Consider the following 22,052-nt stretch of genomic DNA (forward strand, 5'->3'; position numbering starts at 1 on the left):
CTGAACGACTTTTATGACGTTTTTACTTTGAAAAAAGTTTTCATTAAGTATCCACCACCTTTGAGAAGAAATTTCTGGGTAGCGAAAAATAAAAATATTATTAATATACATATATACATATGTATATGTATTAAACTTGTACCTTGTCGGTATGACTTTAGTATAAATGGCTTCGCCGTCAAAATTGTAAAGCACTTTGTGTGCAACTCTAGGTTATTATCTATAAACTGCTCAAAGCTTTTGAGGGCTCCTCTTAGTGTGCTCGTAAATTTGGATCTGAACTGTGTGATCTTGTTACCGTTAGCACAGAAAAGGCGTATAGGTAGATAATTTATAAAAACCTGTGACATTTATTGAGACTATTTATTATTCATAGTAATAACTAGTGTACGTGTGGTAGCACGCGTGTTGTACCACCGCAATTTTATGAGAACCGTTATTTACATTGGCATTATTATTAATTGCACTTGGTATATTTTTTTTTTTAATTGTCTTTTGCAGCTGGGTTTCTTCACGTACTACACAGTGGCGATGGGTGAAGTAAATCCGTCTGGACCGGTACCAATTGACAGCGTTTTCATCTATCGACCAGACAAACGTCTTGAGCTCTGGAGGTTTGCCTTCTACATGTTTCTACATGCTGGGTAAGTACTTAAATATAAATTAGCTCTTAAATGAAACAAATAATAAAATATATACACTGTACTCGAAAGTCTTAAAGTTTCTATCGACACTTTCCATTAACCGGCGGCAATAAAATTAAACGCGCTCTATAAAGCAAATGGTCGCCATCAATATCGAGTAGTGTATAGTTGTGTAATACGCAACACTCAATACTATTATAAGAAAAGCGATTGGAAAATAAAATGTTGAGTGTGTAGAACTGGGGTAGAGTGAATGAGAGTGTGAGTGAAAATAAAAATAAAAAATAAAAACTCGGGGAACGAGGACGTCGAGGACGAATACGAAGACGAGAGTCTAGTGAAGGAAAAGAGGCGATGACGGGTAGAGAAGCAACTACGTCGGGTACACGACGCTTTTTAAATTATTCATGGCAACCTAGAGATAAGGGGAGAGTAGTTGCACAGAAGAGACGCGTTTTCTTCTATTTCTATCTCTCACACTCTTACAACTTTTATCCCCGTCCTTCCTCACTTATTATCTATCTCTCTTTGTCCCGTGATGTGCGTGTATGTCTCACCGCGATAAGCAGCTCGACATTTCCGTGAAAACTCCTCGGCTTTTCCTCGTGCTTTTCATCTCTTCTTATCTCATCGCGCTTATTACCATCAAAATGTGTCGGACAATTTGCATGTGTTTTACGGGTACTAAAAAAAATACTTAATGAACTCTTATGATGCTTATCTACTTTAATATTTTTTCCTCTTTACGTATTACAAATCTATATATTTATTTATAGTACACGATGTTATCTTAAATATCCATTTAAATTTAAATAACATGTATATATAGATATGTCCGTATATATTTGTATGGATAAACATATACATATCTATATGAATGACTGTGGACAAAGGATATTAAGGTAAAAGCAAAATTTCGCTTATCATGTCTCTACACGTTTTACCAACTACTCGATATTCCGATACCCGAACTCGATATTCTCGTCATTTGCGTTCGCCCGAACTCCGTCAATGATAAATCGTCGAAAGCCCATAACCTGGTTCTGGATAGAGTCGTTTGTGCACTAGTAGTACCAGCAACAGCAGGAATAGAACCAGAGAAGAGTGTATTGAGTAACGAACAGATAGAGAATAAGCCAAGAGAGAGAGAGAGAGAGAATGAAAGCAGCTTCTTCTCGTATGCTCCATTTGGATGATTGCATCGCAACGACATCGATCCTATCCTCTTTCATTCTCTTCATATTTCCCTTCTTACTTTCTCCCTCTTTATTCCTTATTTAGCTCGACGCGTTTATTTCTCCCTACACTTAGTGTTTATCCCTACGCCTCCGCCACCCTAGAGCAGTAAACGATTATGTGCAGCTCGCAAATGTTTTAAATGTATAACTTCCCTCGCTCAAACTTTTCTGCGGTACCTAAAATGTACCTGCCTCCAGAGAAAGCTTCATTATCTTTTCAGTCTTATTCGCAAAACCACAACTCCGAGCATTCGTTCATTCCTCTTTGCCGTTGTTCGACAAAGTTTCTTACAGTTATAAGAAAACGAATCCTTGTGTGTCCACCTGAGCACAAAATGATAAGACACATTTACTAGTATATATATATATATATATATATATACTCCAGTCTGCTCCTTATTTAACATCTTATACCGCTGACAAACCTTCGTTACCTTTCTCTCCCTCCCTCTCTTTTCTTCTCTTTAATTAACATTCATGACAATTGATGTATGTAATTTAAAGTTGCACTGCCGCCGTCGCCGTCGAGTTGTCGTGAACTATCATTGTGAATTTCAACGTTTTATAGCACAATGTCGTGAGCAAAAGAAACTTGAAATAGCATATCCGCGAAACAATCATTCTACAAGTAATATAGTAATAGTTGGTATATATATATATATATATATATATATAGTAACAGTAGTACATCATATCAATTTATACGACAGCTAGAATTATGTCACTGCGACTTTCTCATGGACATTCATTTATTATTCTTCTGTATTTTTCAGGTGGTTACACCTGCTGTTTAACCTGGGGGTACAGGTGGTCGTGGGACTTCCCCTTGAAATGGTGCATGGGAGTTTGAGGATCGCTGCAGTCTACATGGCCGGAGTTTTAGCCGGTAAGTAGTTTATCTAATTCTCTCTGTCCGCTTAACGACTCCACAATGTCCCTACAACTATTATCATTATAATTATCATTATCACCAGCATTAATATTAATATATACTGCATATATACATAAGAATAGACATAATGATGAATTGGTCATTGTGTAATAATAACACATTCGAAAATCGGACAATCATGTGGTCATTACAGTTTAAATAAACGAATTAAACATCCACATTTCTATTCACTCGTAGATCGTGTACCCTAGTTTAAATATCTACGTATATATATGCGGGTTGTCCGTTAACTCTGTGTCTCATTCAAAAGCTCCCTTCAGCTCTCTGCCTCTACCTCTGGCAGTTGTTTTCCCGGAAAATCACACGCGCGTTATTTACGGCCAGTTTCCACCGTCCACTAATGCGCGGAGACGCAAAACACACCGACAGACCGACGCCACGGTGGCGGCAGGACCCGGGTATATATATATGCATATGTATATTTATATATATATATATACATGTATGTATGTAGGTAGCATAGTATAGAGTAGCTTGTACATCCAATAGCCATTTGCATAAATCCGATTGGGAGCAAATCCTCGCGTATTAATGCTCATGAAAGTAAAACGCTGCAAATAGAGGACATGAATAATAAACGCCATGAGGCTACATGCTCGTTCAACTCCCCCCACCAGCTCTATCATCAGACGAGAGTCGTAGTTTAAGTAGTAAATAGTAGTAGTAAGGGATTATGTTGGAAGTATTTCCACAGTATGGAGTACTTTCTCCAGCAATATATTTACTTACCAAGTAGTTACTGTTACGTAGTGGCCTATGCTCGTTGTACCTGGGAGAAGAAATCCCGAGATCTATCGCCGAGTGAATACACCCATAGAATAATACCGACTCACACAATTACTTGTGCTGTTGTTGACGATTACTTGTATGTGTGGTGTGCATGGTGTGCACTAGTACTTTTACCTATTGCTTGTGTATCCAAGAAGAACGCAAGTATCCCGTGGGATTTAACAACATCATAGTCGCGATATTACTTGGTATGCATTGTAGTTTGCCACGTCATCATATCCACCTGCTTCTTCAGCTCTCTACTCTGTATAACCAGAAATACACACCGCTGATGTCTCTATTATAAACTCTATGAATATCTATAGGTCTCTGTTTTCTGAGAACCTACAACATCATGTGCAGCATTCGCCACTTATATATGTATACATTACTCCAGTAAACTGTTTTTTCTTAAATTCACAATATACTTTTTTCACATTCACAATGGGTTTGTGTGACTCCCTGGCATATTTTGCATGCTCTGATGACGGCTCGCACGCTGCGAGAGAAATAATCTATGCGAATAAATATACAGATATAGAATAGACATCTATGAGCATGCAGAGATATGTGTATTCTATGGAAGAGAGAAAACAAGGTTGAGGAAGAATGAGAACGAATCGAGAAACGTTATCGTGCTTCTTTCCCGCCAATGGCTACCAGCTCAACCGTGAGGATCACCCTTGTCCTACTCTCTTGTTCGTCGTCGCTGTCGGCTGGAAAGCATCCAGGCGAAAGAGCAAGTCGACTTGTAGAAATTCCTTCTGGCTCTGTGGACACGTTGTGAGAGATAGATAAAACGGTAGATGTGCGTCTGAATGTGTGTATGTGTGTGTGTGGGTGTAAGCTAAAGGGTCTACTCTTGAGTGAACGATTCATTCAGGATTCTCCTTTTGATTCATCTGTAGAAAAGCTTATATTGCGAAAGAGACACATATAGCAACTCATCGTTGCGGTGAAAGAGAAGATCATGCTTCGATGAACAGCACGCGTGTGCACACGCTACTATGCTCTTCCTTACCCGCGTTCATAAAACACACATACAAATATATGAATCCCATATTCGATATAGTGTATAAATATAACACATCGACAACTGCTTCCGTTTGTGCCATTTTCGTCGACTCGCTTTCTAAAATCTGTTAATAAACTTGATCAGTGTAATTTTAACTTTATTGTTCGATCGTAATTACAGTTAATTATTGTCGTGTATATACACTGCGTGCATTCATTTTTAATAGATCAGCTTCATTATATGAGGATCAGTAATTAGAGGTTAAAAATTCCCGGGAAAAAAAAATTCAATCAACATTTTGTTTATTAATGAGAGCTCATTTTTTAATCTTTTAATTATTTAAATTACTAATTCCGCCTAACCCAATTTTATAATTGAATTTTTTTAATTAAAAATGAGATTGATGAGATTAATAAGAGATTAAAGACGGATTTTGATATTAATAATTTAAAGTCTAGCCAACATAAATTAATTATTTAATTACTCTTTAATGATTAAAACATGAACGTACTTGAAAATTAAAAAAACATTATTGTAATGAATTAAACACACGATTCACAAGTTCGTTAATTATTTACTATCAAGATTCATCAAAATTAATAAATAACCACAATCTTTAATTAAAAATTAACGTTATTGTCTACTTATAATCAATATTACTTAAGGTAACTTGAATTGATTTTGTCTTGGTGTATTAGTTGAACTTCGATAGTTGAGCTTGTCGTCTTATAATCCCAAAACTTCCTTCTCATCACCAAACTAGAGCATGAAAACACATAGTCATATGGAAAATCCAGTTTTCATCAATCCGTAATTAATTTCGTGTACTACCACTACTATTTCTGCTCCAACTACTACTACTGTTATACGAAGGATTACAGAGGCCAGTACAAAATCAGAAGTTCTAGTTAATTCAGCTAAATTCCTAACGAACAATACGATTTATGCAATGCTCGGCATGCCCGAAAACCGATCGTCAATTCTGGATTCCAATAGCGAGCTCTCACGTCCACACAAGTACACTCTCAAATTCCCTTTGTATCTTATACTTATACTTGTACGCGTACACCTAAATATGCCAGATACACACCGCACTACTCGTTCTCGGTACGTCGGTGTAACTTGCGGATTCATCTCGTCTATGTGTGGGCTCAGACGGATTCATGCGTGCTGGAACGCGACGGTATAACAAATACAAATTGTACATATATACAGATATGTACACCCAAGTATTTCACTCGATCCCTTCGACGTACGCATTACAGCTTTCTATCCTTGTCTCTCTCTTACAAATATATCCATTGAAACTTTAGTTGGGCTGTACATGTTTCTCGATATTCAACCATCAGCAATTTTAGTCGGCCATTACTACATACACACCCTGGAGAGTAGAGTGGTTTTCCTCGATACGGCCATTGGGGAAAAGCCAAATGCCCTTTTTTATATTTTAACCATCTTTCTCCAGCTTCTCAATACGCGGATAGCGAGCTCTCACACAAACCACAATAAGGCTATGGGATTTGCTCCAAGTGCGTCGTCGATTCAACTCATAACGTTGGCTTTTACGAGTGGCATTAAGGTTGAGACGTAACAACAGTGCCACATCGTCAAGTAGAACCAGAATGAGATGGTAACAAAAAAAATACGTATAAATGCATATACATATATATGTAGTTATATGGAAGTATAAAAATAAAAATTCGATAAGGAAAGCTAAAATCGGTTATACGGTTGCGCTTTGGTTACAAATGCTCAGCGTTTCTGCAAGAACGTACATAGACTTTAGCTCAGCACTGCCGGTGTACTTGGATACTAGACGTCGACGTCGTCGTTGGCAATACTTTCTCTCTTTCTCTCTCTTTCTCTCTCTTTTTCTCTTACTGTCTCTAACTCTAGCTTAACTGTACAGCAGCAAGCAGGATAGTAGCGTCGCGTGCACCGCGTGCATACCATGCCATTATAGTGTATATACACGTTATCAGCGTGCGACTTGAACCGAGTCACGAGTCGCGCTTGTTTCCTACGCTCTTTCTGCTATTCGATCGCCTTTTTCTCAAAACTTCTCTCAGCTACCCAGTACTTGGATTCCGAGTACGTGTATCGATAGTTATTCTTAGATCTTGGTGACACGTAAATAAGTGTTGGAAAAAATAAATAGTAAAATCATGGGATAAGTGTTGAAAGCAGAGAGAAAGCTATTAACTTGTTATTAGATGAAATCGAGGCGAGTTCACACTGCAACTGATGTGAATCCAGGTCTCACTGCAAAGGAGTATACTATAAGAACTTGAATGTCCTGATGTGAGACCTGACCTGCATGTAAATTTACGTATATATAATAGGGAATAGCCCCTCAGACGTTCCGGTCATGTGCCACACGTGTAGTGGTGTGGGTATGCTTTAGGCTGACTTTTTAGAAATCCGTTCACTCTCTTTCCTATCATTGCTTTCTTTTTCCCCTTTCTTGAGAGTTCTCGCATCGTTGCGCCTCCACGTTACCACTCAAACATACATTCCTATATATATATTATCCATATGAGAGTATCCGCCCTCTCTTATCCTGGCTCTCCTGACGCTTTTTGGCACAGTCGAACGGCCCGAATGAAATCCGTTTATAACTGGAATTTCAAACGTGAAAAACCTAAGCCTCTACTTCGAAGATCAATCGGGAAAAACTTTTATTATTATATTTTATTTTAGATTTTTTTCATATCTCACTTTTCTTCTTCTGACTACGCTCGGTCATGTACGTCTGGCTCCGGCTTGACCGGCAAGGATTTTAAGGGTATTGGATTTTTCGCTCGTCGCGTTCATGGCTCTCAGAGAAATATATTTTTCACAATATATTCTATCTAAGTGTGTATGTGTGTACTGTTTGTAACTCTTGGCTCTCTCTGATGGCCATCAGAGAGAACAGAAGAGCACCGTGTGTATAGTAGAAGTAGTAGTGTACACATAAAAGAGTGAAAAGACTCGAGGTAGCAGTAAGGTCGTTATCCTTTGTCTGGAGGATTCATTTGCCGTCAAATTACTGGGGCAGAGAAACATGGTGGATTCCGACGCGGAACGACGGCTCCCGACGCCAATTAGGGATACTAATTAACGGCGTTGGACGTTCGGCAGAACCCGAGAGTTTACGCGTCGGTGGACGCGTGGTTTTCCGCTCAGTTATATATTTATATCTATATCTATATTTATGTGTATATATAGTGCCTTCATACATAAACTTAAAACATTGCCTTTCTCTTGCGCTGGTATCGGCTGACCAACGAGCAAGATTCGCACGAGCGAAAGCCTTGTGTCACTATCCCTCTTATTCTCACACGCTGCCTATATTCACTCCAACTACTAAGCGTACGCGGTGATTCGGGCGAGTTTAGTTGCCGCGTGTTGAACTACAACAACAGTACAGCAACAACAATAACAACAACAACAACAAGAACAACAACGGCATTGCCCAGGGGGAGGAGAGGGCGGTACGACAACAACGTTCAACCGTAATTATCTAATACCTAGGAGTGCCAGGATGGAATGCCGTGCCGGCTTGTCCTTGCGTGGGAACACATCGGCGCGACGAGTACAACGATCGCAATCGTACTCACTCACCCGCACACATACATCCACATATACTTAAATAACTACATACCTATAGTACATAAATATACTTTATACACCAGTAAGCTCATATTCACACACAATTCTTGGTCCCGCTTTTCAACTGGTGATATTTGTCAGGTACACATAGCCTCGACCTTTCAACAGCTCGCGTTCGTGCTTCCTCTTTTCCCGGCCGCTGAACTGCCGTACGCCCCGGGTGCCAGTTACAACCGCCTATAGAATACCACACACACACGCATACAAACGCGCGCACACACACTGTCCTAGTAGTTCCTATATCGCCAGACTTATAATCTGGGTCACGCGCTAATGGACGTTGTACGCAACTATCCAACGTGATTGCTCCAAGGACATAGGGGGTTAGCTCCTGCTACAAGGGCTACCAGAGGGTGTAGGCCAGTTGCGCCACGATAGTCACGGTACTATATATTCTCTTGTAGGCTGGACTACTACCATTAAACCCGCAACCAGCACACTCGCTGTGTGATTCAGCTGATGTCAGGATCAATCGAGGGCGCCTGTCTCCCCAATTCACACACACAGTACTCTCTCCAGATGTGTGTATTACACACACATAAGTGTCTTATGTTCCTCTCTAAATACACGTTGATGTGGAGAAACTGATAGTCGAGCTCGATTGTTCTTCTTGCTAGCTATTTCACCAGGAACCGCTTCATTTCCCAGTAGAGCACGCGTGCCGAACGTGAACGGCTAATGCCATTTCCATCTACTCACCACAAATAACAGGGTAATAAAAGAGTAGAGACCCCCATCTAAGTCTCATTCGGTGATGCGAAGATCCTTCCTCATTGTTATTCACTCAGCGTGTGTGTACGTCTCGTATACGGATACAAAGTAACCCATGCAACATTAATGAATGATGAACAGACAAGAGGCTTTCATGAAATTCCCACTGCGGTATTTCCTGGCCGGGCTTCCGGCAAATTTAAATCGATGCCTGGCGGTCTCTTTTAGTCTGTTCTTCTCTGCCAATATATAATACACACATACGTACCACCAACACCGGAACTGTAGAAAAAGAATTGGATATTACACAAAATATATACCTCTGATTCCTATAATTTTCGGGAGGTTATCGTACTCAGGACACACGAACCCACACATACATTCATATGAATAATAAAAGCCAAAAGCGTAAATTCAGGCAGGTTCATTTGTATGATGTATTCTGCATGGCTGTGGACGTGGTTGCCAACGATGGCTGCGTTCCGGAAGACTCGGTAACCCCGCGTGCCAACGAGAAGGGCGAGTCGGAACTAGAGCCGTGGCGGTTCAATGGGACAAGAGAGACATAGCCATTAATAAGCGATGCTCCAGTAGACACAGAACCCCTCTCGCTCTCTCTCCTCTTTGCCTTCTATTACAACTGGCCGTTACTCCACCTTATTGCGTAGTACTGACACTATACATCCTCCAGTTACTATTGTTGAGGTAGTCAGGACGAGCCCCTATCGTTTATACCCGGAGATCAACAACACACTGGAGGAAATACTGAGCTTCGTCTGCTCGTTGTGGTTTCGCAATTCACTCACAATTACTTTATACCTGCCATACCTACAGCAGTACGACCCAGTTGTGCATGTCTGTCTAGAAATGTCTAATGATACCAACACCCTTTGACTTTTGTCACATTCCAACTCTGCAGTATGCACTCGGGCGCATTTTCATTTGCTGTTACGCAATGCTCTATAATTTTGTCTATCTCTGAAGAACTTATTTCTGACACATTAGTAGTTTAGTGCATCTAGTATATAGAATAATTACATACATATACCATTTATACTTACATTTCAATAGGGTATTTCGCGACTTGAGAATACAACGAGGAACTGAGTGGCATAGCGTGTTGAAACTAAATATATGTCAGAAGCTAAATACCTCAGTGAATAACTCGGCGAAATAACTAATTGAACTTTTGAAATTTGTGTGTTTCAGGTTCACTGGGAACGTCAGTTTTTGACACAGATGTTTACTTAGTCGGCGCTAGCGGTGGAGTTTATGCTCTTCTAGCAGCTCATCTGGCGAACGTCCTGCTTAACTACAATAACATGGAGTTCGGAATTGTTCGGCTGATCGGGATCTTCATCATTGGTGAGTACAGATGAGAGCCCGATAATTATAAACCATCACCAGTGAAGAACCATTGCCAGTTAGCAGTATAAAGTCGAAAGAGAACAGTAATATAACTTTACGTGACGAGAGCTCAGTAAAATGCGGAGGGAAATGAGAGAGACAGAATAATTTGAGCCTTATTCACTTCGTTTGATACTTGTATATCTAGCAAACCCGCAAAACTTTAGCATCCCTGGCAATCGGGCATGCCGAGTTGTCGAAACTCGCTCAACCACCGACTGAACCCAGTACGCAAACAAGACTCCTGCTGCTGCTGTTGCTACAACGTACTCTGTACACCAGCCAGCTTTTCGCATCCTCTGCTGTACTCATCCGCGAGTCTCATCCAAATCAAGTTTACTGAAGGCACCCCTCCCCCACCCCTACCCCAACAATTCCGGCTAGTTTCGTTCAATTTCTAGATTAATATAACGATCACCGTGTATATGCCGCATATAACTTTTGTTTGCCCTTTATCTCTCTCGCCTGTCAATAGCAATCGCTTCCAATATACAAAACATGACGAATATGTATTACGTATATGTATAAATATAAATATGTATATAAACACGTATATTGGATATTGATTTCCCTATAAAGAATAATTGATTTGTTGTCTCTCGGGAGTATTTCTGTCGTCAGCGTCAACACTAAATTTTATTAGTCTTTTGTTTGACTTGTTTCCTCTATTTACTTTATTTTTATTTCACTCGTATATTTTTCATTTTATGCTTTACGTTTTATGTTCACGAGGATAATTTCAATAAAAGTTCCACAGTACAGCATGCTCCGGAATTTATTTTTGATATAGATCCGAACAAACACGGTTCATCTCGGACAAAATTTTTAATTAAAAGATAAGGCCCGCAGGGGGTAATTTGCAGCGTCACCCATTCTCAGGAAACGTTCGATGCAGCGCTAGTAAAATGTTTTTAAAATCGACGAGACATTTCACCGAGGCTGAGTGTTTTAGATTTTAAGCGATACGCAAACACCCTGATGTTGTTTACCCGATGCCTGAGCAAGACACTAAACTATAAAAAAGGGAATGGGTGAGAGAGAGACAAAAAAAGAGGGTAAAAAAAGGCGTCGGGTCTCTCAGTGTATAGAGGCCGGATATATAGCAACCAGGGGAATAAATCGCGAGACGCGTCACCGCGCGCGATGTCCGGTTTGTAATGGAAAAAGATAGGATCTCTTCGGCGGGGCGTGGAACCTACCTACCATCCAAGGCTCGAGGTCGATGGATATGTCAGTGCAGTTTAAAAAAAAAGAAGAAAAAAAATTTTCTGAGGGTGCTAGTTTTCCGCGTGGATCCTCTATCTCGATCGTTTGTCCCGAGCATGTTACCGGTCACAAGATGTTTCATCACATGCATGTATTTACTCTAAACACACACACACACACCTTTCGAGTCTTGACGACACTATCGATTTATATTCGGCCTTGAGCCCCGCCCGTCGGTCCTCGGTGACACTTTGAGACTCTTCATAGTGTGCGCCTCTTACGAGATATAACGAGATAGAGCCGTCATCCAAATAATTTATAGAGTATATAGATATTCTGTAGAAGTAGCAACACTAGCAGCAGGAGTATTAACAGAGCAGACGGGTGTGCTGATGTTCACTTATTGCAATATAGATTACTGGTAGTGAAAAATCCTCTGGGTAAATTTCACACGAGTGCTGTAGGCTTATCACGACCGGCAGAGTAATTGGGTGTCGTTGGTCTAGGTGTTATTTCGAGCGTCGTTTAATCCTCCCACGCGAAATTCACCCGGGCAAGCAGCACATTAAAGGGATGGTAGAGTATAATGCCGTGGCGTGGCGTTCGTTTGTTCGTTCGTTCATTCGTTTGTTAGCTCGCTTACTCCCTCGCTCGCACTATCTTCGATTTCCCCGGGCATTTGTCTTACCCGTCAAGTCCCCACGGCAGCAAGTCCACCGGCCCGAGCAGTAGTAGATTCTCGTTCTCTTTCCCTCTCGCTCTTGCTTGCTCTCTGGCGAACGATTATCGAGCCCTGTAATTCGCGAGGGGTTTATATTACCTCACATATATATAGGTATATAGATATATATATATATAGATTGTAGGATCGAACCGATTTGTTCCTCAGGCTAAACCTCTCTTCCCTTTTCGTTGGTTCCCTTGCTCACCGCGTTCACCTCCTTGCCCTCATGATCCGCACCCTCGATTCATTATCGCAGCTCTCGTTCGCTCCACTTGTTCCCTCACTCTTACCCTTCTCCAACATTAAATTGCAAGATATATTCCTTGGAAATAAGACTAATGATCGTTTGTCCTTGTTATGTTTCAGCCAGTGCAGACGTGGGCTTTGCTATCTACGACAGGTACGCGGCCGAACAGATGGGCCCACCTGTCTCGTACGTGGCGCACCTGACGGGGGCGCTGGCCGGACTCACCATTGGTCTGCTCGTCCTCAAAAACTTTGAGCAACGATTGCACGAACAGCTACTGTGGTGGGTCGCCCTCGGTGTCTACGCAGCCTGCACCATATTTGCCATCATGTACAATCTCCTCCATCCTGACTATCCCTGACGTGAGGTCAGCTTCGCGTATGGTGTTCCCAGACACACGTAACGCGAAGCTGCGTTCAAGGATCTCATTGTCACGTCCTCACTAATCGTCTTCAAGCTCGTGAGAATGACCGTCATTGTCATCAACAGAACGCTGAGAACGAAAGTGTCGAGGGTGGCGACGTTTTTAAATTTCTGTGGCAACCTGGGAGAAAGGTGATGATGATGAGGCCAGTGGAAAATGTACCAAAGAAAATAATCCAAGGAGTAAAAACAAAATAAAATAAAAGTAAAAATAAAAATAAAAAAAAAATAAATAAATAAATAAATAAAGTAGAATCCGGCAGCAGTAGTCGAGTGTCTGAGCTGCAGGTCCAGCCGTCAGGCGTTACGTCTTACACAAAACAATTTAACCCGACGTCAGGACACCCGGGTTTTGGAAAAAGTAAAACTCCCTCGACGACTGCCAGTGAATAAATCTGCTGGAGAGCAAGAAGAATGGATGGAAACGTACATCTCTAAAGATAAGAAGATATATATGTTAAGAGAAAATGAGAAAGCGAAGTAAAAATAGGAAAAGAGAAAATAAAGAAAGAAACGTCAACACACATGTACAAGCAAAATAAAAAAATGTATATGGAGATGTGTGAATCGACGAGCGAACCCAATTCCTTTTCCATTCGTTTCGAATCTGTCGTTTGCCTCGTATCGCTCGACTTATTTTCCTAGAGTGCATACACAAGAGTCGGACCGGAGAAAAGATGCGCCGAGGGGCTAAAGAACTTGTGAACTAGACAGGTGGCTGCTCCGGACGCTCGCTCTTAGCGCTCGATATCACAACAAGACTGAATATCATTGAAATTTATTTAATTCCCAGCTGAAAATAATGAGATCAATGACACACATGCACGCAGACACACACCAGGTTCGCCGACGAGGCTCTAGGACATTCTCGTCAACGATTTTGTATAGAAAATTTACCGTTAATTAATACGATTAGTGATTGGGATAAAAATTATAAGAATACATAGTCAACTTTTAAAGTTACAAATGTATATTATGCATATATAAACATAAATTACCGTCTCATTGCGAAATTGTCATCGGTTTATTTTATACACGTATAATATGCACACAATGTAAATAATAATAATAATTGTAGTAATTTATGTACAGCGAATCGAGTCGAAAAGAGAATAGAGAGTGACGTGGGGACTAGATGCAGTAATCGGGACGTCCTTGTTTCGATATATCGTTGCGTAACTTCCCGGGGAAATCATCCTCGCGTGGCAGAGTTTGCTTTGCTCACCGTCAAGCCCACCGACATCTGTAACGGTATCGTTAACGGACACATATATGCACAATACCTGAAAATTTATAATAATAATTACGATAGTCGTTGGGTTACGAAATTTGTCCGTTCAGTTTCCCGAGTTTTCCGCTGACCCCCATCTGATTTTACGTTCTCGCGAAAAGTTTACTGGGCATTGAGTGTGCGTGTGTTTTTTTTGTCACTATTATTTTTCTCTATTGTATTTGTTTATATTTATATTGTGTTTGTCTTAAGTTATTAATTCATGGTCGTTTATATTTATTGATATATATATATATAATATTTATTATTTGTAAGGAAAATAAGTCTTTGATAATTTTACGAGCCAAAAGTATATATTTATAAATATTGTACGTGCGTTAATAGTTTCAAATTAATAGTTTGTTATTGAATATATGTTTTTTTTTTTTTTAATTAATTTAATATTTGGTGAATCTATAGTCAATTTAAAACTCCATAAATGAACGTCTCAGACATTCCGATGCATAATGTTAAATAAATTCTCGTCACAGTTAGAGTACTATTTTTTATGCTGGATAATCTACATTCGTAGCACGTGCAGAATGAGAAGAAGAAGAAGAAGAGTAAAAAAATAAAAAAATAAGACTAAGGAGTAAGAAGACGGCAGAGCACAAGTATAAGATCGGCGAGAATAAAAAAAGATGTAATAAAAAAAATGGCACAGCCCTAAATGGGATTCCAATGGGAATTGAGAAAAATACATCTTAACGTCTTCATTCGTGCGTAACGTTTATTTAGATGAGTTAAATAACTAGTTTATTTAAATAACCGATTATCATAATTATCAACATTATCTCGCTCTCGACAATCTAACGATTAAACAACGTTATTATTTTGTCAAGTAAAGTAAGAAATGGGAGTGATGAACGATGCTAGTCAATTAGTACCGACGAGTTGGTATTAGAGAGCCATTTAACGGTGGTACCTTTAAAAACTTTAGCTATCACGGCGTAATCCACTTGAGGTCCTTGCCGAAAAGAGAACAAGTCAGTGAGCCCTCACAGACACACACACACACAGCCACCTTACACCTTTATGATATAGAGACAAAGAAGTGAGCAGGGAAATTCTCGAGGGTGAATTGGCATCACAAAGCGTAAGAGAACAGTGGTCGGTGGCGAACGACACGTTGCTGCTGGTACTGGTACTGGTTCTGGTACTGGTATAGATATACTAGCACATCTAGAACCACATCTACATCTACAACTACAACTACAACTGGTATAACAACAACTGGTACTACTGCTGCCGCTGTATAGGAGCGTTGGAGTAATTACGTGTGAATAATTAAATCTCTACCGCTTGCTCAAACGAAACAAGAGTAGAGAGAGAGTAGATAACCATCGGCCGACAAACGCCGCCCGGGATACTCTTCTGGCTATAATGTAATATAAACCCATACTACCACACTACCAACTGATTCTTTAAGTAAACCGAGTGTAGTGTAGTGTAGTGTATAACGAAACCTCTACTCGCTGTTGTTTAAACTTTGTTCAACTTTATACCTCTTAGACGTCGAATATAAATATATATATATAAATATATGAATATAAATTTGAATATTTATGGATGTATCGTCATTAAATGACGTAGAAAACGATTGAATAGTCATATTTAGAGTTCTCTATTATCACACAGATATTACCGTTATCGTATTCAGCAAATGGTCAAACTAAACATTACGTTTATTATTTATACTCGTCTATGATTTTAACGATATTGTGTTATTATTATTGTTATTTATATTATTATCAATATTATTGTCATTATTAATATTATTATTATTATTATTATTGTGTACAGAGTGCATTAAAGTGTGAATATAGAGGAAGAGTGGAGCGTACTCGCGTGCTTTCACGTGATAATATTATTATTTATTGTACTATTGTTAGGGTATTTATTGAATACTGCCAAACGGATTAAAAAAAAATGTTTATAAATATATATTTTACTATAAAGGCAACGCGCTCTGGTATTGTAACGATCTTTCGCTAAATAAATTAAGTGTTGCTGAGACCGCGAGGCGCGATACTGATATCTATGTGCAGCTATGGGAGTTATGCCAAAATTTTAATCTCCATTAATATCGATATCGATGTCGGTAATTATTATTTTGTTTATCGGGGTTTTGTTTATCGCCTGTCTCATCAATACCGATACTTAATGGTCCTTACGTAATTATTATTAATTAAGGCCGCGAATATTATTTAGAACGAGAGATATTCCATGCACATTTATTCATGATTCTGAAGTTAGCGGACAGTTTTTAATTTTTGGATTTATTTTTCGAATATTCAATTTGAAAAATAAGGAAAAAGAAAAAAATGCACGTATAGGAAATTTAAAAAACTATAGGTGCAATTTTTTGAAATATTTTTTTTTTAATAATTTATCGTTTTTCAAAAACATAAAAATATTTTGTCGGAGAATTTCAGTATCATATTTATATGATCCTGTAGTTAGCAGACTTAAAAATTTATTGATTTATTTTTCAACAATTCAATTTCAAAAATTAAAAAATGCACATGTAGAAAATTTAAAAAATTACAGGTGCAATTTTTTGAAATATTGTTTTTTTTTTATAATTTATCGTTTTTCAAAAATCTAAAAATTATTTGTCGGAGAATTTCAGTATCATATATATATGATCCTGGAGTTAGCAAACTTAAAAATTTTTGAATTTATTTTTCAAATATTCAATTTAAAAAAAAAAAATGCACATGTAGAAAATTTAAAAAACTATAGGTGCAATTTTTTAAAATATTAATTTTTTCATAATTTATCGTTTTTCAAAAATCTAAAACTTGTTAGTCGGCTAATTTCAGTATCACATTTATTCCGATGGTTACGCGCACTACTTTACAAATTGTCTTCTATATAGTTATTATATTTAAATATTAAATAAATAAAATTTGTCTGTATGAGTGGACACTGATCTCTGGAAAAAGTTTAAGTTCTTTGTAAAAAAAAATTTGTATATAGTCTATAGATACGCGAGTTGTATCTGATAGGAGGAATGTGGGAGAGTAAAATGTGTGAATGCGAATGAACATTTGATGGAGGAGAAAAGGAAAGGGTTGAAAGAAAAGCGAGAAGGTAAAAATGCTGGTGAGATAGAGTAAGATCGATATAAAAAAAAAGTAAACCGGTGTGTATCTGGACAGCCAGCGAGTGAAAGACAGAGCCAGAGGTATGAGACGAGTATAAAATATTGATGATAAATTGTCGGTGTTCTTGTCACACGTCGTTTAAACTAACGACACGTATCAATTTTTCTGCTCACTCGGTCAATTCTACCCGCGCATACTTACACTGCCGGGTATAATTTTTAAAAATACCCTTTTCCATTTCTATATTTTCATTCTTAGCTCTTTTACTAAACGCGCAGATGGAAAAATTTATTATCCATCATTTATTTTTTTTATGTCCTACAACTCGTGTGCACTTGCGCTCACTTACATTACATTAATACTTTGTCGTATCGCTTTGTCGCTGGTTCACAAGCCGCCGTCGCTTTCCAACATAACCGACTCGCAGGTGTCGTTACGTTATTTGCACTATGCTATGTATATATCTATATATAAATATATATATAAGCAACACGCGCATTTTACCCTGCCGACGTCCATCTCAGTCTTTTTCTTTCTCTCCTCTCTCTCTCTCTCTCTCGCTCTCTTGGAGTCCTTACTCGCTGTTATGTACTTTGTGAGAGAACGAGAGTAAAATAAAAGAAGCTTATATATTATACTCCCATCTGCGTCCTCGCGAGACTTGCAATCCCCGACTGCCACAGCTTTTTTTTCATTTACTCGCGCATTCGCGCTCAACAGAGAATACCTACTTACTTAATTTATTTTTTTTTCTTTTATATATACGTACATGAAAAAAAGATTTTTTGGTGTAAGAAATATTTTGCACTATGAATTGAAGACAAAAATTCTCTTAGAACTAGAAAAATTTCTTGATCTAAGAAAGTTTTATTTTCATCTTCTAATGTAAAAAGTTTCTTGGGACAGGGAAAAATTTACTCAGAAATAGAAAAAATTTTCTATTAAATAGAATAAATTTTCTATTTTCATTTTCCGGTACAAAAAATTTCTTAGGACATAGGAAAATTTTTCCTTGACCCAAGAAAATTTCCTATTTTCATTTTCTAATACAAAAAATTTCTTAGAATACGGGAAAATTTTTTCTTGACCCAAGAAAATTTTGTATTTTAATTTTCTGATGCAAAAAATTTCTTGGGACAAAAAAAATTTTCTTAAAATTAGAAAAAATTTGTCGATGGAAAAAATTCTTTCTTGACCCAAGAAAATTTTTATTTTCATTCTCTAATGCAAAAAATTTCTCGGGACAGGTGAAAATTTTTTTTGAAATGAGTAAAAAATTTTTTTCACCAAGAAATCATTTTTTTCTGTGCATATATATTTTATTCATAATAATTTTGTGGTAAAAAAAAGTTTAATAGAATACTTAAAATTTTTTGCAAGTTTCGCGAGCCAGTGGTATCATAAAATGTAAATAAATTTCCGTACGTGTACAGATGTATGCTTAAAAATAAATATATTTATATTATAAACCTATAATTATTATTATTACGATAAATTGTAATATTATGATAATAATTTATCTTACCGTCAGTCAAAAAAAAAAAAATATCCACAAGCCAAAGAAGTGGAGCTAGTAAAGTTTATTGATAATAAATATATATTGTAATAATAAATAAATGAAAATGAATAAAAAATGTCTTTAAAAATATCTCGAGTGGTTGTAAATGCGTTTATTGTAAGAATTATAACATAAGATAAATACTATATTAAATAAAGAACAATACATATATCAAAATATTTTGATATATATGTATCGAAATTAACAACAAACTTTTTATTTGTTTTTTTATTGTACTTGTTTTAAAGATTCCTTTTACTTTATAACTGTTTGCGTAAATAGCAATAAGTCATTTGTTATTAAGCATAACGGTAGTAGTAAAAGTATGATGGTAATAAAGAATGAGTAAATCAAGATTTTCGTAGCTGAGTTACCCCGCGAACGGAGCGTAATCGCGAGAAGAGAAATGCAGTGGGCGGCCAGAGATAAGAGAAACTATTTCTCGTTTGTGAAAAATCGCCGTGTTCTTTCTGGCGAAATGCGAATAGAACCTCCACAATGAGATCTCCGCTACTTCATTCTTCATCCTGTTCACTTTATTTTTTTAATTATACACTTCTCAGATATACGTTTATATCTTTATACATTTCTCAATAAATTTTCACAATATTTCAACGTCTTGTTCTCATATTAAGTTAATTTTACTTGGAATATTTAATCAATTTTTAAAAATTTACTAAAACTATGAATAGATTCTGAGTACGTGAAAATATCGACTGAAAGATTCATAACTTTGTCCTGTCGGATGACTTTCTGATTGAAAATATCGACGAAAAGTTGTTTTAAAAATGTCTTCTTGTTACCAAGACGTCGGCAATACAAGAAATTTAACTGTAAACTTTTGATAACGCGATCTGTTACCGACTAAAGAATCCAGAGAAAACGATTGCCCTGGAATACAAACAGACGGAAAGAGCGGCAACCTATACTGCAAATTGCTGCTAAGTTGAACGGAAAAATTGACATCTCTATAAGTTGACTACAACTAGACGCCAATTTTTGGAGAAAGTTGACATCCTATATGTTAATGGTAAGTTGTCGGTATTTTTTTAGCAAATTGGCAGCAATTTGTAGTCAACAGTTACTAACGCTAAAGTAGTCGTCAATTTGTTCGCAAATGATTGACATCAATTTTGGATATCAAAGGGTGCGGATGCGAAAAATTCTTAGCGGCATAAGACAACGCAGCAACTGATGGCAAAGTTACCGGCAAAAGATGATGACAAAAATGAGATAGCCGTTAGTTGAATTGAAAGTGAGTTGGTCCGTTAGAAGTTGACATTAATTTGATGCAGAATCTCTATGTCGACTTGGTGAGAAGTTCCGGCGGTAAATGAACGCGAATTTTCTGGAAAAATTAAAGCCAACGGTTACAAGTCTAGCCGTCAAGTCGATTTTCGGATGATATATCTGGCGGCAAGTCAATAAAGAAATTTTCCATCAAATTGCTGCTAAAAAATTCAAGAGCAAAAGTTTTATTTTTAATTTAACTGCAAGTTAACGTCATTTACACTGCAGATTAAATTATTGACGTCAACTTGGCAACCGGCTGTTTATTCGATACCATAATATGCCAAGTGCCGAAACCTCCTCAAAGTTTTCGCAGAATTAATCTTCCAATAACATACCGACAAAAAATACAACTCAAGCGACTTATGATAAATCTACACAATAAATTAGACATCAGAAAACGCTTTGACTCATAAATAATACTATTCCCGGATAGCCACTTTTTAAAGATAATCGCTCAGCAAATTCTGCAGTGAAACATTTACGGCTAACTTAACAACAAGTTTCTGGCGAGCCCTGACTGGATAATACTTGCGTGCAAGTTGATGCAAATCTACTACCGTCATCTGAAAGTAATTTGACAGAAAAACTTGCCGTCAATTTGAAGTGAAACTTTCAATCAACTTAACGTCATTGTTTGACAGTAACACTTGTAGTCAAATTGAATTCAAGTTACAAACAATTTACTGTCAACTTAAAGATAACTGCTTGCTCCCGGATAACCAAGTTGGCCGCAAAAGTTGGCATTTCCATAAGTTGACGGGAACTTTCCGGGAAACTTGTCCACAACTTTCAGCTCGTGTAACTGTTGCCGACAACTTGTCTACAAGTTGCTCAGAAACTTGGTGACAGTTTGCAGCAGTAAATTGTCGCCAAGTTTCTGAGCAACTTGTAGTCAACAGTTACACAAGCTGAAAGTTGACGACATCTTGTCGTCAAGTTGGTCGCAACTCAGGTACATCAACTTTCTGATCAGAAACTTTGGCTATCAAGACTCTCCAACACTTTCCTTTAGATTGACTTCAGAATACGGCAGTAGCTTGAACTTAACTTGTAGATAAGGTGGCTATCAGGGTAAATAATTTGAAACCACTGACCATAGTCCAGTACTTACTATCTCGTATGCATAATTTATTTAAAAAATTTCAATTACCAAGAACTATTTACCATAAAAATTACCATTATAACTTAAAAACAGATTTTTCAAGCATTCATATTTAAACTGCAGAAGAAATTTACTCATTCAAAATTGACCTGTTGCCTAAAAAATGTGAAATCCCACTCCGCTAAAACTAATTTAAATCATATTCCTTACCCCAGATTTTTTTTATTCACAACCGCAGCAAATAAGAACAGAAAGTAAAGCAAAGAAGTAGGTGCAGGTATACATATGTTAATAAAACTTCATGACTAGTAAGATAAATATATATTTCGAACATTTTTCGTCAATATACAAATTCGTCTACATTATTAAACAACTATTTAATCGATCAAATACTTAATTACCTATCAATCATTTTTATCACGAATCACTGCGAGTTAAATACAAAGTATTTTTTATTTTTTTCACGATTTACTTTTGGCAACAAATATTGTTATTACCCGAATATTAATTAACAGTCGCAAGAGAGAACTAATAATATCGATAATTAATTAACATTAATCAGAAATTATTAATCAATAGCGCAATACTACTCTATTAATTCTTTTAATCCTTTAAATCCTCTCTCACAACTTTTACAAAAATAATCATTTATATATATATTTATATATATTATCGTCATTGTCGTTGACAATTTATCAGCTTATTTAAATTTTAAATAATACACATAATA

The 22,052-nt window shown here is 37.4% G+C and overlaps 1 protein-coding gene across 2 annotated transcripts in view; it reads left to right on the plus strand.

Moving 5' to 3' along the window:
• Window positions 1–18,992, plus strand: part of LOC130666340 (protein rhomboid) — a 118,649-nt gene extending 99,657 nt beyond the window's left edge. For both annotated transcript variants that reach the window (XM_057467219.1, XM_057467218.1), the window contains exons 6-9: window positions 502–644; window positions 2,656–2,768; window positions 10,192–10,347; window positions 12,686–18,992. In XM_057467219.1, the coding sequence (XP_057323202.1) occupies window positions 502–644; window positions 2,656–2,768; window positions 10,192–10,347; window positions 12,686–12,927 (654 nt within the window). In that variant the 3' untranslated portion in view covers window positions 12,928–18,992. The remainder of the gene's footprint in view (window positions 1–501; window positions 645–2,655; window positions 2,769–10,191; window positions 10,348–12,685) is intronic.
• The last annotated feature ends 3,060 nt before the right edge of the window (window positions 18,993–22,052 follow it).

Source organism: Microplitis mediator, chromosome 4, assembly GCF_029852145.1.
Source record: "Microplitis mediator isolate UGA2020A chromosome 4, iyMicMedi2.1, whole genome shotgun sequence".
In the NCBI taxonomy this organism is placed as follows: domain Eukaryota; kingdom Metazoa; phylum Arthropoda; class Insecta; order Hymenoptera; family Braconidae; genus Microplitis; species Microplitis mediator.